Here is a 19,171-nt window from a genome sequence, read left to right on the forward strand (position 1 = left end):
GCCGTCAGTGTTTTCGAGACAAAGATTTGATCGGAAAATGTTCCATGTGTTCTGTCTATTTGTCTGTGCTGTTAGATTAATTGATGTACTACGCAGCAGCAAAAAAGGTATTGATTTCAATAAATAATCCCGCTCCAGTGATGAGCGTTTAATTTACCACAGGAGTCACATAGTCCATCATGCGTTGGTTCAAAGTGCACAATTATTTCCACTCGACTCGACCTCTGTACATGGCTCTAAAATTACTTAATTTTCTTTTCGAAACAATCAACTTTGAAACAGAGACACTGCATCGATCGTTATTTGATCAGTTTCGATTTATCCTTACTGTTCTGGTGGATGTTGTTCTCGTATACAAAGGAATTCATGATTCTACGGCAGCACTTTATTTAAGCGATTCCATTTTAGTTAACTTGGGATGTTTTTCCAACCTCGCCTTATCGCTCATATTCGGCCTCATGATGGCACCAACGTATCGTTATAAAGCCAAACATATCTTCAACATTATGACACACATTGCCGAATATAATCGTGAACTGGAATCCCTGGGGATGCGCGTAAATCATCAAAACTATCACCTAATCTCTACTATAAGTGTGAGTTTTTGGACTACTATGGGACTGTTCATTCTAGTTATAACGGCAACCAATAGGTCTAGCGAGGATTGGCTCGACCTGTCGGCAATGTTCCCAGACTGGATCTCTATATTTGCCATGTGTAGAGCCGCCACCAGCATTGGCATGTTTACATGTTGTTTCAGTTTGACATTATTCTCGCTGAAAACTGACTTCGATCAACTGCAGAAAGCGATCACGTGAGTATATATTTGTCAGTTGTCAAGTTTGAATTGCTGTAAAAAGTAGCATTTCATTAGGAAACATCTTTTAATAACTTCGCATACGGCACAAACCTTCGATAAGGTCGCACGTCAACTCCACGTGATTCAGAAGCTTTCCAGTTTACATGATCTTCTGAGTGATACGATCCAGCTGTTCAGCGATTGCTACTACGTTCAAACTCTACACGTTCTAATGGTGGCCGTCGTGTTCTCAGTCTTCTCCATATTCAGCTTGATACATTCATACGCAGGTCATAAGAACGAGAAAACCATTCGTGTGGCATGGGCCAATGTCATGTTCGATAGCTTCTTTGTAATTTTCATACTGCAGCTGTTCGTTATGACTGGAACCATCAATAGGACGGTAGGAAATAGATTGCGAAAATTCGCGTAGGTACTTATTGGATTTCAAAATTTCGATTCCACAGAGAAATCGATCATCGATAATGGTTCATAAAGTCGTCGCTTATGGAGATTATGATCGAAGAATCTGGAAAGAATTAGGAATTTTCTCACATCAGCTTGGACATCATTCGCCGAAGATCACATGCAAATTATTCGACCTGGATTGGGAGTTGCTGTATACGGTGTGTAAAGTGATTATTTTAATACTTTTCCAATTCAACTTATGGAAAAATTGACAAACTGTCTCCCTGTACATTAACCTTTTCAAGAACAAATAGGTGATTTCTGATACCCCGCCATATCGTTTTTCGATTATCCATAATAGAATCTCATGTAGTTACAGTAGTTCTCGCAAATTGCAAACATGTCACCAGCTCTGTCAAAACCGATCAAACATAAAACTTTATCTGCACATACCCCGGAGTGAAAACCTATCCGAAATCCATAACATTTTCCACTAATGAGGCCTTTTTCTTTTTCCACAGGTGGTAGGCTCGTTTACAACATATCTTCTGATATTACTGCAATTTGATCTAGCTAATTTAAACTATACTTAGTTACAGTGCCTTTTATGATTCCATATACAATATTATATATTTTATATACTGAATTCCAATGATGAATGCCAACATATGAAACCTATCATAGAAGGACGGGAGCGTAAGTTTTGTTTTCTTCCTAGCTCTTTACTTTCAAATAAAAAATAAAGCATAATTACTACAATTAATAGATTTTTATTATTATGATTTTTATAACTAGGCAGGGGAGAATACCAATTCTTATTTGTCTAAAACCAAAATCTATTCACCAAGTTTTTTTTTACACGGTTGGGTTTTAGTCGATTTAGCGTTAATGAAACTATGAGTTAACCCAGCTAAAAATCCCAAAAAATCAAAGAAAATCTAAGTGGTATTTAAAGAGCTGTGAATGAATTTCTGGCTGTCTGACCCTTATAGACTCGGAAGCTACTGAACCGATCGGCGTGAAAATTTGTATGCAGAGATTTTTGAGGCTCCCATACAAATGAAACACAATTTTCTTTATAATACAAATGAAGCAAAAAAAATTCTGCATAACTCGAGAATTAATCAGAAAATAAATCATGGACCTGAATAACAAGTTAAAAGGTCCCAAAAAAATCAATTTTAGGTGAAACGAATTCGTCGGGTCTGCTAGTAATGAATATTTACTCTAAAGCACGGATGCAGTTCGAAGGGTATACATTTGTAGGATCTTCCTTGACGATTAATGATCACCAAATATAAAAACTAATATCACAAACTTTGTAATTTCAATTTAAAAGTATCATGTCACATTTTGGGATCAATCTGCGATTTGGCCGCGACTTATTTGGTAAACAAACATTGGAAGGCGAGTCCCTGCTAGCGCAAGCATTTTCTGATAAAACCACGGTATGTATCCGACAGAATAAGCTTTACATTCAACGGAATCCACAGAACATTGTTTGTTTGTTTGTTTGTTTTATGAAGGTGCGCATAAAGTATCGCACATTTTTCAGGCACTAGCCCTTAACTGATTTGCTCGCAACAAGTCGCATTCAACGCAGAATCCTTTCCCATTGTTTCATATTAAAAACTGGCCGGATCGGACTATGGGATCGAAAGTTCTGGTTAAATTACATTGGCACGGCATTTGCTGGGTAAAGCGTACCATTGGTACTTCGTGTACCTGAAGGATTAAAATAGACCCCATCTCGCGGTCCTTAGCCTCTTACCCAGCAACTCCTATCCCTACCTCCCCGTGGTGCTGGCCGGGATACGAGCAACCTTAGGGAAGATCGGGTAACCAACCCCGGTGGGAACTATGGTTGTATGCTGACAGGGAAGGGGGGTTTGCTCCTCTCCGGAGGTGCAAATCTTTTTGAGCGTCTGTTCTCCATGTCAGGATCGGCTCACAATAGCGTCTGTTCTCCATGTTAGGGGCGGCTGATCATCGTCCGGGTGCCAGCGAGGGACTCTAAGTGAAACTGTGCACCATGGTCCACCGGAAATAAGGAGGAATGGTCCTCCGGAAATTTAGGGGGTTTGGTGTCAGGCCCTGCAAGCCAGCCAAAAAAAACTCACGCGACGAACAATCAACAAGAGAGTACGGCGAAGACCACTGCGACGAAAATGGACTAGCGATTGGAAACTCGGTTCGTGGAACTGCAAATCTCTCAACTTCATCGGGAGCACACGCATACTCGCCGATGTGCTCAATGACCGTGGATTCGGCATCGTAGCGCTGCAGGAGGTTTGTTGGAAGGGATCAATGGTGCGAACGTTTAGAGGTTATCATACCATCTACCAGAGCTGCGGCAACACACATGAGCTGGGAACAGCTTTCATAGTGATGGGCGATATGCAAAGGCGCGTGATCGGGTGGTGGCCGGTCAACGAGAGAATGTGCAGGTTGAGGATCAAAGGCCGGTTCTTCAACTTCAACATAATAAACGTCCATAGCCCACACTCCGGAAGCACTGATGATGATAAGGACGCATTCTACGCGCAGCTGGAACGTGAGTACGACAGCTGCCCAAGCCACGACGTCAAAATTATCATAGGAGATTTGAACGCTCAGGTTGGCCAAGAGAAGGAGTTTAGACCGACTATTGGAAAGTTCAGCGCTCACCGGCTGACGAACGAAAACGGCCTACGACTAATTGATTTCGCCGCCTACAAGAATATGGCCATTCGCAGAACCTACTTCCAACACAGCATTCCGAATCGATACACCTGGAGATCACCACTGCAGACAGAATCACAAATCGACCACGTTCTGATTGATGAACGGCACTTCTCCGACATTATCGACGTCAGGACATATCGTGGCGCTAACATCGACTCTGACCACTATCTGGTGATGGTTAAACTGCGCCCAAAACTATCCGTCATCAACAATGTTCAGTACCGACGACCGATGCGGTACGACCTAGAGCGACTGAAGCAACCTGATGTCGCCACTGCATACGCGCAGCATCTCGAGGCAGCGTTGCCGGAAGAGGGTGAGCTCGATGGGGCCCCTCTTGAGGACTGCTGGAATACAGTTAAAGCAGCCATTAACGACGCAGCGGAGAACAACGTCGGGTATATGGGACGAAGTCGACGGAACGATTGGTTCGACGAAGAGTGCAGACAGATTCTGGAGGAGAAGGACGCAGCGCGGGCGGTCGCGCCGGAAGAGTACGATGGACAGGGCATGTTGCAAGAATGCCGGACAGCAACCCTGCAAAGATGGTGTTCGCTTCCGATCCGGCAGGTACGAGACGGCGTGGAGCGCAGCGAGCGAGATGGGCAGACCAGGTTCAAAACGACTTGGCGAGCGTGGGGCGTATCCGAGGGTGGAGAGATGCGGCCTCGAACCGTGTATTGTGGCGTCAAATTGTTGATTCAGTGTTATCTGTTTAGATGTAGACTGTTCGACTGTAGACTGTTTATTATAAGACATTACTCTCAATCAATTAGCAATAATTCAGTGACTTACATTCTATAGTTTCTCCTCTTCTGATCTATTTACAGGTTTCGTTGCTATAGGGTTTCTTCGTGATCTACAATTTTTGTAATCCAATAAATAACAATTTCATAATTACTATTTTACTACTTACTATGTATTGTATTCGAAACCACTTAAATTCAATTCTCCTACCGTAAATACTCAACCGATCTTATAAATCTTCTCCGTTTCTTAATTCACTTTCCTTAATTTTGCAGTCTCATCCAATCACTCAAATCAAACGTAATATCTTTCAATTTTCTCCCTTTCACACATCTGTTCTGTTTTTATTTACATTTATACCGTACATATGCATCTACCAAACTTTTGCCTACTCCTCGCTTTCACCCACCAGTGTAGCTTGCTACTAATTATTTAGCGCAGGGGTTTTCGATGCTCGTTAGTGCGTACATACCCCCTCCCCGTAATTCTGGTGGGCTTCCCTCTGGTGCACCAGAGATACGATGCTGGATTTCAAGCACCGCCAAGCTCGCAACCGGCCTCCGGATATTGCCTCTCGATGTTTTCACCAGCGCTTGTCGCACTCGCCCGTCCGCTCCAGGATACACTTCAATTATTACGCCACGTGTCCAACTCTTCCTAGCTCCATCATCCGCTATGTACACTAGATCTCCGGTGCAGATTGGTGGAGTATCGGCATACCACTTGGATCTTTGATTGATCGAAGGAACGTACTCTGCTAGCCATCGCTTCCACAGCTTATCCGCCAAAGCTTGCGATCGTTTGTAAATATCCCGCAATGCTTCCGCATCCGCTGTTGGCGAAATCTTGTCCGTAGCTATCTCAGGGCCCTTCACAAAGTGATTTGGAGTCAGAGCTTCACTTGCCTCCGGTCCCAAACCGGCGTACGTCAGCGGACGAGAATTTATTAGATCTTCTGCCTCGGCCAACGTTGTCAGCAGCACTTCATCTGTCAACCTTCTACCATCATTTAGTACGGTCAGCGCCGCTTTTACTGACCGCACTAGCCGCTCCCAAACTCCTCCCATATGGGGCGCACTAGGAGGATTAAAATTCCACCGGGTTCGTGCATCTGTCATTCCTTCCCCGCAATCTCTATCTATAGCTCGCACAATCTCCTTACTCGCTCCTTGAAAATTGGTACCATTATCGGAAAAAAATTCAACTGGAGTTCCTCGGCGACAGACAAAACGTCTAATAGCCATCAAACACGCCTGTGTCGTCAAGCCATGCGCAACCTCCAGATGAATGGCCCTTGTTGTCAAACACGTAAACAGACAAATCCATCGTTTTTCCGACCTGCGTCCAACAGATACAGTAAATGGGCCGCAATAATCCACACCAGTGAAACTGAACGGGTGCCAACCAGGGGTAATGCGAGCTAGTGGAAGTGGAGCCATTCTAGGGACCCTCGGTGAACATTTCTTCGTCCTACACCATACACACGCCTTCGCTACAGCCTTGACTGCCGCTCGAAGATTAGGAATTCTAAAACGCTGTGTGACCCCGTGGACTACGGTTTCTAAATTTGAGTGAGCCCCTTGCTGGTGATAATGCTCTAGCAGCCTTCGGGTAATAGGATGCTTTTGGGCAAAATCACAGGAACCTGAGTTCGAAGGGCAGGAATGAACCTTGGGCTGCTCTGCCTTCCATTCGTAGTACGTCCCTGTCATCCATGAATGGACTGTCGTTAAACAGACTACTGCACTTCTCTATCGCCTGTACTTTGCTGTGTGGAAAATCACGATTCATCTTCAAGGTCTTCACTTCTTCCGCGTATGTGTCCGCTTGAGCCGCTCGCCATAAATACGTCTCCGCTCTCTGATATTCTTCCCGTTTCAGTGGTACTACTATCGCTGATATAGGTTTCTTCACCATTTGTCGCATCCTCGACGGTGCTGGAACTGCTTCGATTGCTAGACCTTTTCGCTTCTTTTCGCAATTGGACTTAAAACGGTAGACGCACGCTACTGTTCTAACCAGCACTTTCCACCGAGAAATGCGCGACACATCGATGACTGACTCTATTATCGCAGAATCGTGCATCAACAGGCAAGCTCGGATCTCCTCTGTGGTATTTGGTTCTACCAATTCTTGCCTAGACCACAAATCTTCTGGTTGATAAAGGAAGCATGGGCCACAAAACCATGGCCCGTTAGAATCCAAACAACTGCTACTCTTCCATTTCGTCAGGTCATCTGCAATATTATTCTTCGTTGATATCCAATGCCACTCGTCATGCTTCGTGAGGCTTAAAATCTCTCCGATCCTGAATGCCACGAAAGGTTTATATTTTCTCTGTTCCGACTGAATCCACGAAATGACCGTTTTAGAGTCCGACCAGATGAACCTCTGCTTTATTTCCAAAGAATGTGCCTCTACTACTGTATGCAGCAAGCGCGAACCTACAACCGCAGCCTGCAATTCTAGCCTCGGAATTGACATCATTTTCAAAGGGGCAACTTTCGACCTCGCCATCACCAAACAGCAAACAGGACCGTTGCTCGTCAGAATCCGAAAGTAGGCCGCCGCACCGTATGCATCTTTGCTAGCATCGACGAACACGTGTAGTTGCAAGGAATTGTAGTAAACCTGGTTTGATTTTTGAAAATAATAGCGAGAAACTTTGACGTATTCTATCTCTGGCAGCCTCCTGATCCACCTATGCCATTTTTCGTTGCTCTCATCGTCTATCGGGTGATCCCAATCACTTCCACTTCGCCACAGGTCTTGGATCAACATCTTACCATGGATCACGAAGGGTGCCAGCATTCCCAGTGGATCAAACAGGCTCATGACGCTGCTCATCACCACTCTTTTAGTCGGCCGCCGTTGGCCTGTCATATACGGCGTTAAACCATCCCGGAGTTTGGCCAGAAACGCAAATTGATCGCTTACTGGATTCCACACTATTCCCAACACTCGCTCTAGGTTCGACTCTTTATCTTCCAGAATCTGAATACACCGATCGTCTGTTTGCTCGCCAATAGTTTGAAGGAATTCCTCGGAGTTCGAAACCCAGTTACGGATCTCGAATCCGCCTTTTGCATGAACATACTTCACTTCTTGTGCCCGCTTCACCGCTTCTTCAACCGTGTCCACACTATCAAAATAGTCATCCACGTAGTGGTTCTCTACTATCGCTCTGGCTGCTTCTGGAAATTGCACCGCATACTCTTGCGCGTTACGATTCTTAACGAATTGAGCTGTACAAGGGGAGCTGGTTGCTCCGAACAACGTTACGTCTATAACGTAAACCTTTACTACTTTCGATGGACTTTCTCGGAAAACAAACCGCGCTCGCTTATCTGCCTTACATACACGCACTTGAAGATACATCTCTTTAATGTCGCCACCGAATCCTACCATTCGCTCTCGAAATTTTGCTAACACGTTTGGAAGCGGAGTTAACATGTCTGGTCCCTTCAGTAGCTTCGAGTTAAACGACACTCCATTTACCACGGCCGACGCGTCCCACACTAAACGAACCTTTCCTGGCTTCTTCGGGTGCACTACCACGCTTAGCGGCAAGTAGCACACTTCTTGAGGTTCGAACTCCTCCAACTCTTGCTGCGTTGCTACGTGGATATAGCCCTTCGATGTATAGTCTTTTATTAAATCTCTTACCTTCAGGTACAGCTCACCATCTTTCGCTAGCCGTCTCTCTAATCCTCGAAATCGCTTCAACGCCATCGGGTAGCTGTCGGGAAATCGCACTTGCTCCTCTTTCCACAACATTCCCGTCTCGAAACGGTCGCCAACACGTACAGTCGTTTTGTTGAGGATATCCTTCGCTCGCTTGTCTTCGTCAGATTCCGGTAGCAGTGCTACGGAAATCACCGACTCTTCTAGCTTGAAATGACTTCGCAGTAGATCATGCAGCTCTTGATTCGAAACGGCTTCGCAGTGATGGTGTCCAATTACTCCAGAGTCAGATCCGCTTGCAGAGGAAGGACCGTAAATTGTCCACCCAAGCTTTGATCGCACAGCAATCGGTTCATCTGGTTTGCCAATCCTGGATTCGAGAGGCGCATAAAGGTGAATGTCCTTCAGTCCAATGAGGATTTGCGGCGCTCCTCGATAATTATCTGCGACCGGCAATCCTCGCAAATGAGAGTGGTCATTGATTACGTTGGACATCGTGACAGTCTGTTGCGGTAGCTTCAGGTTGTCTACTGTATGAGCAGCCATAATACGGAAACGCTGCGATGAGCCTCTTGCCGATATGTTCAACTCCACTCGTTGTGAGTCCTTCTCTATTCTCGTCACTCCTGCTGTCCAGGTTACTCGAAGTGGCTGCGTCACACCCTTGGCGTGCAGTGCGTGCACCAGCGACTTTTCCACCAACGTGTAAGACGACCCTTCGTCCAAGAACGCTATAGTGTCCACCGAACAGTTCCCGTTATATAGCGTGACGGGCATCATTCGGAAAATAACCGATTGTCGTTGAAGCGAGTGAATGTTACAGTTTGTGCTGACCGTTTGGTCGATGTGCAGCAGCGGGTTGTGACGTTCATTGCAACGATTCACGTTGCATCGGAAATTCAACTTGCATCGGGCACTTCCGTGTTCGTTGAGACAGAGATAACACAACTTCCACTTTCGTACCGCTTCCCATCTTTCCGGCAGCCTGAGTCTTTTGAAGGCTTCGCAGTTTCGAATCCGGTGATCGCAGCGACCACAAATTCGACATGGCTTTTTCCCTTTGCGGGACATTTGTTGACAAACTTGCTTGGTCGCTCGTGTCGGAACTATGCGTGTGCAAGAATCCCTCCTGTTCCCTTCTTTCCTTTTTCCTCCGAAATGCTTGATCGACGGCGACGGTTGCAGTCTCGCTGTACGGTGTAATCTCGCTAGCATCATTGACGATTCGTGATAGAAAATTGGACAAAGTCCGCAGCGTTACGATCTTGGATTTCCTCCTATACCGCACCCACTCCAATTGCGTATTGGCCGGCAGTTTTTCTGTCAGCTCCTGGATCAGCATTGGATTTACGAGATGTGCAGTTAGACCGGTCGCCTCCAAGTGATCGGTGAGTTGCTGCACGACGACGCCGAACTGAATATACGACGCCAGTTGGTCAGCTCTCGGGAAGGTGCCTTCCGAACGTTCACTAGTAGCATGTTGAGCAACTGATCAGGTCTACCGTACAGCATTCGCAATGTTTTGATAATATGCGGAACTGCACTAGGAAGTAGTAGCCTGCTTCGAACCGCCTCCAGTGCTTGCCCTTTTAAGCACTCCTGAAGTCGAGCAAGATTTTCGACATTGGAAAACCACACGCTGCATTGGATGTCTCGTAGGCACTTATAAACATTGGCCATTCTTCGAGCCGTCCAGTGAATGTCGGGAGTTTTTCGACAGAAATTGTCTAGCTGATAGTTGAGCTTTACTTGGTCTATGATAAGTTTCCTTTGGAGCCTTTTCGAAATTCTCTTCCTCTTCCGACGAGCTATCTTCTTCTTCTTCTTCTGATTCATTAGAGTATTCGCTGACGCTGCTGGGAGGTTGGTCGTATTCCATCTCTTTGCAATTGACGATTCCTTTCTTCTTCGGTAGATCTGGGTGGCCCAGAGGGGTTTTCACGCCACTTATGGTCGGAAGTGATGTCAAATTTTGCAGTACTAGTGGAGCCACGCCTGATGCTTTCGGTGTAGAGTACTTTCTGAAGGCCCCTCTAAAATCCTCACGTTTGTTCGACAGCTCTTCTTTTTCTCGGTCTGATCTACCCGACTTTCGTTTCTCGAGCTTCTCGATCTCCGGATCTCTTGTCTCCAAAATCGCGTCGTTCGACTTTTCCTTCTTCTTGCCTTTTATTCTTTCATCTTCACACCCTAAAGCTCCTTCAGTTTCATACTGCCTTTCTACATATTTCTTGACCGGATCAATCTTCATTTTCTCCAGCTTCCCGCGAACTTCCTTCAACACTGCATCACGTTTTTTCTGGTGCGCTTCTACCTTGGCCGCTTGTAGCTCCATCTGCTCCTTTTCGTACTCCAAATCCATTTCCCGCTGTTCCTGTTCGGCTTGTTGGCGCATTAAAAACAATGCCTTTTGGTGCTCCAGTCGCTTCTTATGGAGTATCTTCTGAAGTTCCAATGCCCGTCTCTCATTCTCCATCTCTTGCTCAAGTTTCTCAAACTCCTCTCCCAAGCCGACTGGCTTCTCTTTGTCCGCCTCCTGGCGTAGACACTCTTCGCAAGACCACGAAACATCTTTCACTTCAGCGGATACACCAACGCAACCAAAGTGGTACCACCTTTGGCAGTGGTCACAAAAAACCATCTGACTTTCGTCATCATCCGGTCGAAAACATCCCGCGCAACTATAACCTGTCTTTTCCAGATCTCGATTTGGTCCTGGCATTATAGAATTTTCAAGAATGTTCGGACTGGTTCTTGAAATAGAATTTCCACAGCAGTGTTTAGGGTTACAGCAGCTTGAAACTAATATTTATTATAAGACATTACTCTCAATCAATTAGCAATTATTTCAGTGACTTACATTCTATAGTTTCTCCTCTTCTGATCTATTTACAGGTTTCGTTGCTATAGGGTTTCTTCGTGATCTACAATTTTTGTAATCCAATAAATAACAATTTCATAATTACTATTTTACTACTTACTATGTATTGTATTCGAAACCACTTAAATTCAATTCTCCTACCGTAAATACTCAACCGATCTTATAAATCTTCTCCGTTTCTTAATTCACTTTCCTTAATTTTGCAGTCTCATCCAATCACTCAAATCAAACGTAATATCTTTCAATTTTCTCCCTTTCACACATCTGTTCTGTTTTTATTTACATTTATACCGTACATATGCATCTACCAAACTTTTGCCTACTCCTCGCTTTCACCCACCAGTGTAGCTTGCTACTAATTATTTAGCGCAGGGGTTTTCGATGCTCGGTGGTGCGTACATAGACTAAATAAATGAATGAATGACTTACATCAATGAAGAGGGGGACTAGAAAAAATAAGAATATGGTGCGTTTTTTTTTTGTGAATGGGACAAGGATAACATTAATTGGCTGCAATAGTTTTAAAGCCTTCGTTCCTTATTAATATACTCAGTATTTGAATATTGGATACATTACACTGCCGTGAAAAGCAAATCAGTCCCATCTGTATATGGATGCCATATACAGGTGAGGCTGACTTGTTGCGTTCCACGGCAGTATATGTGCATATAGGCAGATTGCGTGTCTCTGTACTATCCGTTCTCATTGAACCTTTGCTCTTCAAGGTATAAGGAAGGGCAAATGTTCAATGAGAAATCGATTTTTACAGAAGCTATCATGACATCCTGCTGTAAGTTTTGCTCCTCTATATCTTTCTAAGCTCTAAGATTGCTTCCAATGGAAACTGCATTCAATTGCAGCACTTTACATAAATATAGAAAAACTAGCAATAATGTTCTATCTCTACATACATAAGTTTGCTATTCCTTTGAGGTATTAAAACTCACTGATCGATTTGTCTTGGGATCAGCTGTGTTTATGTATATGAAAAGATAAAACATTTCGCTGGGAAGGTGGAATAAATGTAAAATTAATATGATTTTTATGAGTTCTGAAGTAAATTATCAAGCTCGAACTGATATCGATCTAGAGTGTAACGCTGCAATCAATTAAACGATTGACAGGTCGAAAACAAAACAACCCGAGCAAGACCGGGCAGGTTCCATTGTATTCCATGAAACATAGGATTGACCCCCTGAAAAAATAAAAAAAATAAAATGCTAAGGTCTGCGAAATAATTGTAATGTGTGTATCGCTACATTCACAACATACGAACACTTTCCTACTATGCTCAAGATAAACCAAACACGTAATCACAATGTCTGAAACTCGAGTTCATATGCACAACATGTGAAAAATTTAGTTCGAAAAATGTATTGGAGTTACCTCCACTTCCTTCGGTGGGGTTTGATCCTACGACCCCAGAGAAACACTTTTGCGATATGAGTAAATATGTCCTGAATTTAGGAATGAGGGATGAGAGCTATATGTTTAATACTAATATTTCGTATATTTAAACATATTATCCTTATCTAGTATGAGACTTGACAACCAGAATCAATATGTCTGTCCACGATTAAAATCCAAGTTTCCTAAATCGAACTGCAACAAGATAACCAGATATGTTGTAAAGGAACCAGCCGCCTAAAAATATAGAATTACGTTTAATTCCTCACTGTAATAATTTCTACCCATTTCAAACCGAATATAGAAGCGTCCAATCAAAATCAAACAATCCGCAGCTTATCTTCGGCGTGTGATGGGCCATCTGTAGCGCAAATCGGCGCAGCTGCTGAGTAAGCTGCACATCATACGAGCCATAGCATGCAGCTTTATGTATTGCGTACAATACTCGCCGGCACTGGAAACACATAAAATAGAACACTTTGCTCAAAACTACACTATTCCATAAAATCCTACATTTCCACTGACAAAACTCGTACATACTACCAGCTGGGCAAACATGAGCAAGTAGAATACGTCGTACAGGATATTTTTTCCTGCCACCTGTTTCGTGAGTGCGTTCGCGTCATCGGAAGCATAGACATGGATCAGTCCGAAGACGACGAAAGTCGTGAACAGCGATGATGCTATAACGCCATACATCACATGGACGGCGTAGCAGTTATTGAACATCTGAATTGTATCGCTGAGCTGGTCGTGAGCTGCAGCTATTTGGCGAAGCGTTTCGCTGGTATGTCTGCAATCCTCTGTTGTTGGCGATCTCATAGGATTATCATTTCTCCTGGAAGGACGACAAATTCAAATCAAAATCGTTCGATCTTATAGAGAAAAAAATTACACCGTAACTTTCCGCACTATATTGAGCCGCTCGTTGATCGACAGAAGTGTCAAACTGCTGTAGCAAACGAACATACAGTAGTTGGTGGACATTCTGAATATGCCAACAATTGTCAAAAGTTTTAGCCCGACATGCTCAAACGCCTCATTCCGTCGAACAGAAACAGCATTTAAAGTGATGATTGTGGAAATTAACATCCAAGCGGCTACAGAGAGGGTGCTTATGATGCGATGTCTCCGGTGATCAATAATTACCCCAAGCTGCCTTAGTTTCCTATCACAGTCATCAATGCTGTAGCAGATCTGCATTACTACGCTGGATTTGTAGCGGTTCCACAGTGGCATTGTGTAGGTTAACAGAGCGAGTAACTCCAAACTCAAATAGTTTCCTACGTTGACAAGAACGGATTCGGTAAGATACAAATAGGGGACGTTGAGCCATAAACTTCGATAAATGAGATTGAAATCCAACAATACAATCAAAATGAAGCGAAATTGGTCGAGTAGTGTTCGACGAACGATAACTTGCTGAAAAATATATTAAGCTCTTTTAGTGGAATGTATTAAAGCGTCTAAGACGAATTAAGTACTGTCCATTTAAGTCAAGTACAAGACACTGAAGACGACCACACAGTTGTGGTCGAAATACGTATCTGCAAAGATTACGAAAATTAACTAGTGGAATTAAATGGACAGTACTTAATTCGTCTTAGATAACTTGCTGTTGGAAGTCCAAGGTCTCAAAGTGTATAAGAAGGAACCTCGTAGCCGAGTACACCGGACGCAGAGAGTCGAAGAAGTTGTTTGCTTGGATCCAGTGCATGGTTATAACTGGAAAAGGGTCCCGTGTTGGTCTGGTCGTATGGCGAACTGACGTCTCCGATAGTAGATTTTGTTAATTGCTATTATTTGATCCATAATCGAGATGCGACTTGATAAACGACGTTGTACATAATCCTTAAATTTGGAAATTAATTCAGTGTCAGGCAGCAACAGCAAAGCAAGCGTGATCGGGAGAACCCTCAGAAATCAAAAACATATTGTCACAGATAGGTACTAGAAGGAATGCCTGATAAATAAAGTGGAAATTTATGCTATGAGAAAAGCTGATTTTTCTGGGAGCCGAGTAGCAGTATCTAGATGTTTAGAAAACTATTTAGTTTTCTAGTGGAATGTCTTCGCTTGTCATAAGATGAATTAGTACTAATCCATAGTTCCACCCAGGCTTGTAAAATGTCATCTGCATGTCATTTGACTAATTTGTTAATAACTTTCTGTAGAAATAAAATTCACATCATAATTTCAGATGTACTCATAACGCTTGAGTAGTGCTATAGTTTTGTTCAAGGGTACATTGCTCTAAATATAACATCTAAGGCTGGAGAGTGAAAACTCTCCAAATGTTACGTGTCATTTGACATAATGCCATTTGAATGACATTTTGCCTCCCACGCCCCAGATTACATATTTACAGCAATGTCTTGTTGGACAAAGTTGTAGGCACAATTATCCGCTATGAGCTCGTCATACATCAAGAATTAATAGCTAACTTCTGAAAAAAGTTCTGGGAAAATTATACAAAGTTCCACCAATTGATTGTAACTTTACAGATACGTTTTTCAACCTCAACGTCTTCAGCGTACACACGGTCAAACACGTTGGATCAACAACGACTCGGACCCCAATAAAATGCTTCGGTTGCTGCTTTGTTCAACCGTGAGTGAAATGGTTCGAACAAACATTTGACGGTTGGAAAAAATCAAAGCCGTTTGATTTTGGTTTGACCTGTGGTGAAAAAGAAGGTGTGCTATGAATCAAGTTAGAGTTTATTGACTTTTGTGGAACCACCAAAGCTATATAAAATAAATAAGGCTTTAAATGAGCTGAAAACGGTAAACGAGATTCCGGTCGAGCTTCTCAAAATTGGAAGTGAGCATCAATCGATGCATAGGAAATAGGAGGATGTGAAACTTGGTTGGACGGCCTCAAATGCCCGATCTATAAGAAAGGGTGTGTCTAGACTAGACTAGAGTGTGACAACTACAGAGGGATTGCCCTTCTAAACTCGTCATACAAAATTCTGTCGCACGTTTTGTTTAACAAACTGAAACCGTTTAAGTAGACTTTAGTCGACGAATACAATACTAATTATGGTGAGGGCCAACCGACGACGGATCAGTTGTTTAGCTGGATGATGATCCTCTGATAGATTACCTGTAAGAGCTGGAGTTCCCCAAGGCAGCATACTGGGGCCCATATTGTATAACATTTTTATTTCTGACTTACCTGATTTACCACCAGGGTGTCAAAAATCTTTGTTTGCAGATGACACGGGCCTCTCAGCCAAAGGGCGAAGCCTTCGTGTCATTTGTAGTAGATTGCAAAAAAGTTTGGATATTTTCTCCACTTACTTGCAAAATCGAAAATTTCCCCGAATGCTTCCAAAACTCAGTTTATAATTTTCCCACATAGGCCGAGAGCTTCTTATTTGAAACCTTCTAGCAGACATATTGTCACTATGAATGGGGTTCCAATTAATTGGTCTAGCGAAGCTAAATATTTAGGACTTTTGCTAAATCAAAAATTAACTTTTAAAAGTCACATTGAAGGCATTAAAGCCAAATGTAATAAATATATTAAGTGTCTATATCCACTTAACAGAAAATCAAAACTTTGTCTTAAGAACAAACTTTTGATTTACAAACAATTTTTTAGACCAGCCATGTTGTATGCTGTGCCAATATGGACTAGTTGCTGCAATACCAGAAAGAAGGCACTTCAGAGGATTCAAAATAAAATTTTGAAAATGATTCTGAAGTTGCCTCCGTGGTATACTACCAATTTATTTCATAGAATTTCTAATATTGAGACATTGCAACAAATGTCCAACAAAATAATTTCCAATTTTAGACAAAAATCGTTGCATTCTTCTATTGCAACGATTAGCTCCTTGCAACCTTACCTTAGTATAAATTAGGTTAAGTTTAGTTTAAATTGAAAACATTGTAATTCGTACATGGTTCATTCAACCAGAGGAAAAATTTTAACTGCCAGAGGCAATTGAAATGTATTAATAATAACTAACAATGTAACATACCAAATAAGGATGATAGTGTTAAGAAAGCACAGAACACCTAGTCTAAGAGTTATCTCTTATGCATGTATAAGATAATTAGCAAATAAAATTAGATAAGAAAATAAGTTCAACCCAAATATGCATTTAAACTATTGAAAGAATGGTGTCCTTAATCTAGAACAAATGCCTTTATTGATGCAAATATCTGACGAAACCTTCAAATAACTTAACAAAAAACAAAACTCATAAAGCTATCAGTATTCATTGAAAGTCAAAGCACTCAAGATAAAAAAAACTGCAATCTAACAAACGTCATCACAAGTCATCTTACCAAGCTTACTGGTAATAAGAAGTTCAACCCAAATATTCATTTCATAGCCTGTAAGTACATGCTATATAATGAAGACAAAAAACACTCAATAAAATAAGCAAAGCGTGATTCCCTTTCTTATTAATAGCAAACTGCGCCTCTATTGATGTATTATGAGCCTATGAATCATTTTAAACTGTACCATAAGCAAACGCGATTACCAACACCCTGTCTCTGGTCCCCGCGCATCATAGTATGATGAAGAGCTTTGGCCTTGGGAATGTGTGTATAATGTCAGAATAAATCATAGGAATACATCAGTATCCAGTATATAATCTCATTGTAACTTGTCGATGTAATAAAACTGTCGGGCCGGGAGGCAACTCCGTGGTGTAGTAGCTGCGGCTTATCATCGTCATTCGATAACAATAATAACATGGGGATTTTATCGGTTCGTGGGAATTCAACGTCCCATATGTTGTTTGGCGGAAGCTAATTGTTATGATAATATAATCATGTGTCTATAGCAATCGATACAACCCATATTCGGTCGGCATGTTTCCCGAGACAATTTGCACGAACCTCAATATAGGGGCCATATACACATGTGAGTTAAGCAAATCCCAGATACAACACTTTCAGGAAATTTCGTTTCAATGTATCGTTAGTAACATAATGAGAATATACCTACAACTATTTATAAGCTACCGTCGACAGGAATAACTAAATTTTCATTTAACCATCCAGCACGCGTGCACTTTCCAGTCACAAATGCCGCCTCCTGTGTGCCGAAGACGTGTTTTATCAAGAGTGTCATACAACAACCAGTAGCTTTTATCTGACTCTGTAAGTCTACATAAATATGTAAATCTTAGTATTCGATTGCACCAAAGGATGTTACAATGCAAAGATTACCATATGGGAGGTGGGGGTAAAATGGACAGAGTGGGTAAAACGGACAGGGGTCTCATTTGAGCTAAATCGTTACAAATTTGACACTCCATCAAGTGGATCTTATTGCTTGTTTCAAATTATGAGTGTAACATGTTTTACTACATTCAAATAATGAAAACTATTTTGTTTATTAAAGAATTAATGTGAACTATTTCTGAAATTGATTTGTATTTTTATTTTGAAAAATTTGTATTGTTTACCTCAAAAAACACCAAGCATTCATTAGGAAATTCAAATTTCCGAGTTTTGTTCAGACAAATGATATTTTTATGTGATTTTTACTGATGTAAAATACTTTTTTTTAGTAAAATCATTGTATGTTACCAATATATTAATTATTATTCAACATTGTTATTTCCAGAGACTCATTTTAGAGATGCTTAGAGATACTATGCATACAATTCATCAACTAAATTCCCTGTTGTAAATTTAATTTCTTAACATGTCCGTTTTATCCACACACTATGTCCATTTAATCCGCATACTTTTAAATCGAGATTTTTGACGTAGAACTACGTCTGTCTTTTCTATATTGGGGTACACTTTACGATTGCAAAAAACTGAAAAACGTCACAAAAATATGATAGACTTTGATCGTTAATAGCTTAGCCGTTTCTCGATGAATTTTCAATTTTCTTGGACCATTCGATCAAGGAAGAGTCAATGCTTCATACCCAATGTACACTGAAGTCGTTTTTTACGCGGTTATTTTTACAGGAATTGTTTTTTATGCGATTTTTTTCACTCGACTTTCTAGACTTCCGCTGTTCATCCAGACATATTTTGGAATTAACGCGGTTTTTTACGTTGTTTTCATCTACGCGGCCCATATCCCCTGCGTAAAAACCGACTCTAGTGTGTTGCAATATCAATGTATGATTATATTTTCTATTAAAAACTTGCTAACAGCTTAGCACTCGGTTTCGGTGATTCAGTCAATCTCGTAAGTGCATCGCAAGCTTCTAGCAAGCTTTTTATGTCCACCATTGCAGGGCTTTTAGCTGGTGCAGTTCGTTTCTGCTAACATAAACGTGCGTTTTCTCTCGAAAGCTTGGGGGCGTTTGACGGCAGCTTCTTGCTTACGTCTATTGGTGCCAGTAGAGGGGCTCGAAATTTTCTTCGCTGCTGCAATGATTGCGTTCTGGTAAACTTTCTTCGGCTCGTTTTTGCTGATTCGTAGGTGTCTGCCAGAGAAAACGCTAGGTCCGACGCAACTCACGTAAAGGAATATTGCGAGAAAAGAGAAAAATTCTAATTTTGCGGAGCAAAGAAGAAGAAGAAGCAGAC

At 42.0% G+C, this 19,171-nt stretch overlaps 3 protein-coding genes and 1 long non-coding RNA gene across 5 annotated transcripts in view; all 4 read right to left on the reverse strand.

Annotated features, from left to right (window-relative positions):
* The window catches only part of LOC134222516 (TATA-binding protein-associated factor 172), a 277,075-nt gene that overhangs the window by 9,200 nt on the left and 248,704 nt on the right, over window positions 1–19,171 (reverse strand). The window lies entirely within an intron of this gene.
* LOC134221776 (uncharacterized) lies at window positions 6,314–9,139 on the reverse strand. Its single transcript, XM_062700961.1, has one exon. The coding sequence runs from the start codon at window positions 9,137–9,139 to the stop codon at window positions 6,314–6,316; it is 2,826 nt and encodes a 941-aa protein (XP_062556945.1).
* Window positions 11,131–11,625, reverse strand: LOC134224712 (uncharacterized). Its single transcript, XR_009983031.1, has 3 exons — window positions 11,344–11,625; window positions 11,223–11,286; window positions 11,131–11,164 (listed from the first exon to the last, which is right to left on the reverse strand). It is a non-coding gene; the product is annotated as an uncharacterized LOC134224712 (long non-coding RNA).
* LOC134221777 (putative gustatory receptor 28b) lies at window positions 12,801–14,367 on the reverse strand. The gene is given in 5 exon segments (XM_062700962.1): window positions 12,801–12,887; window positions 12,946–13,151; window positions 13,154–13,467; window positions 13,546–14,072; window positions 14,263–14,367. Coding segments are annotated over 5 exon segments (1,239 nt in total).

This window comes from Armigeres subalbatus, chromosome 3 (genome assembly GCF_024139115.2).
Source record: "Armigeres subalbatus isolate Guangzhou_Male chromosome 3, GZ_Asu_2, whole genome shotgun sequence".
NCBI lineage: Eukaryota > Metazoa > Arthropoda > Insecta > Diptera > Culicidae > Armigeres > Armigeres subalbatus.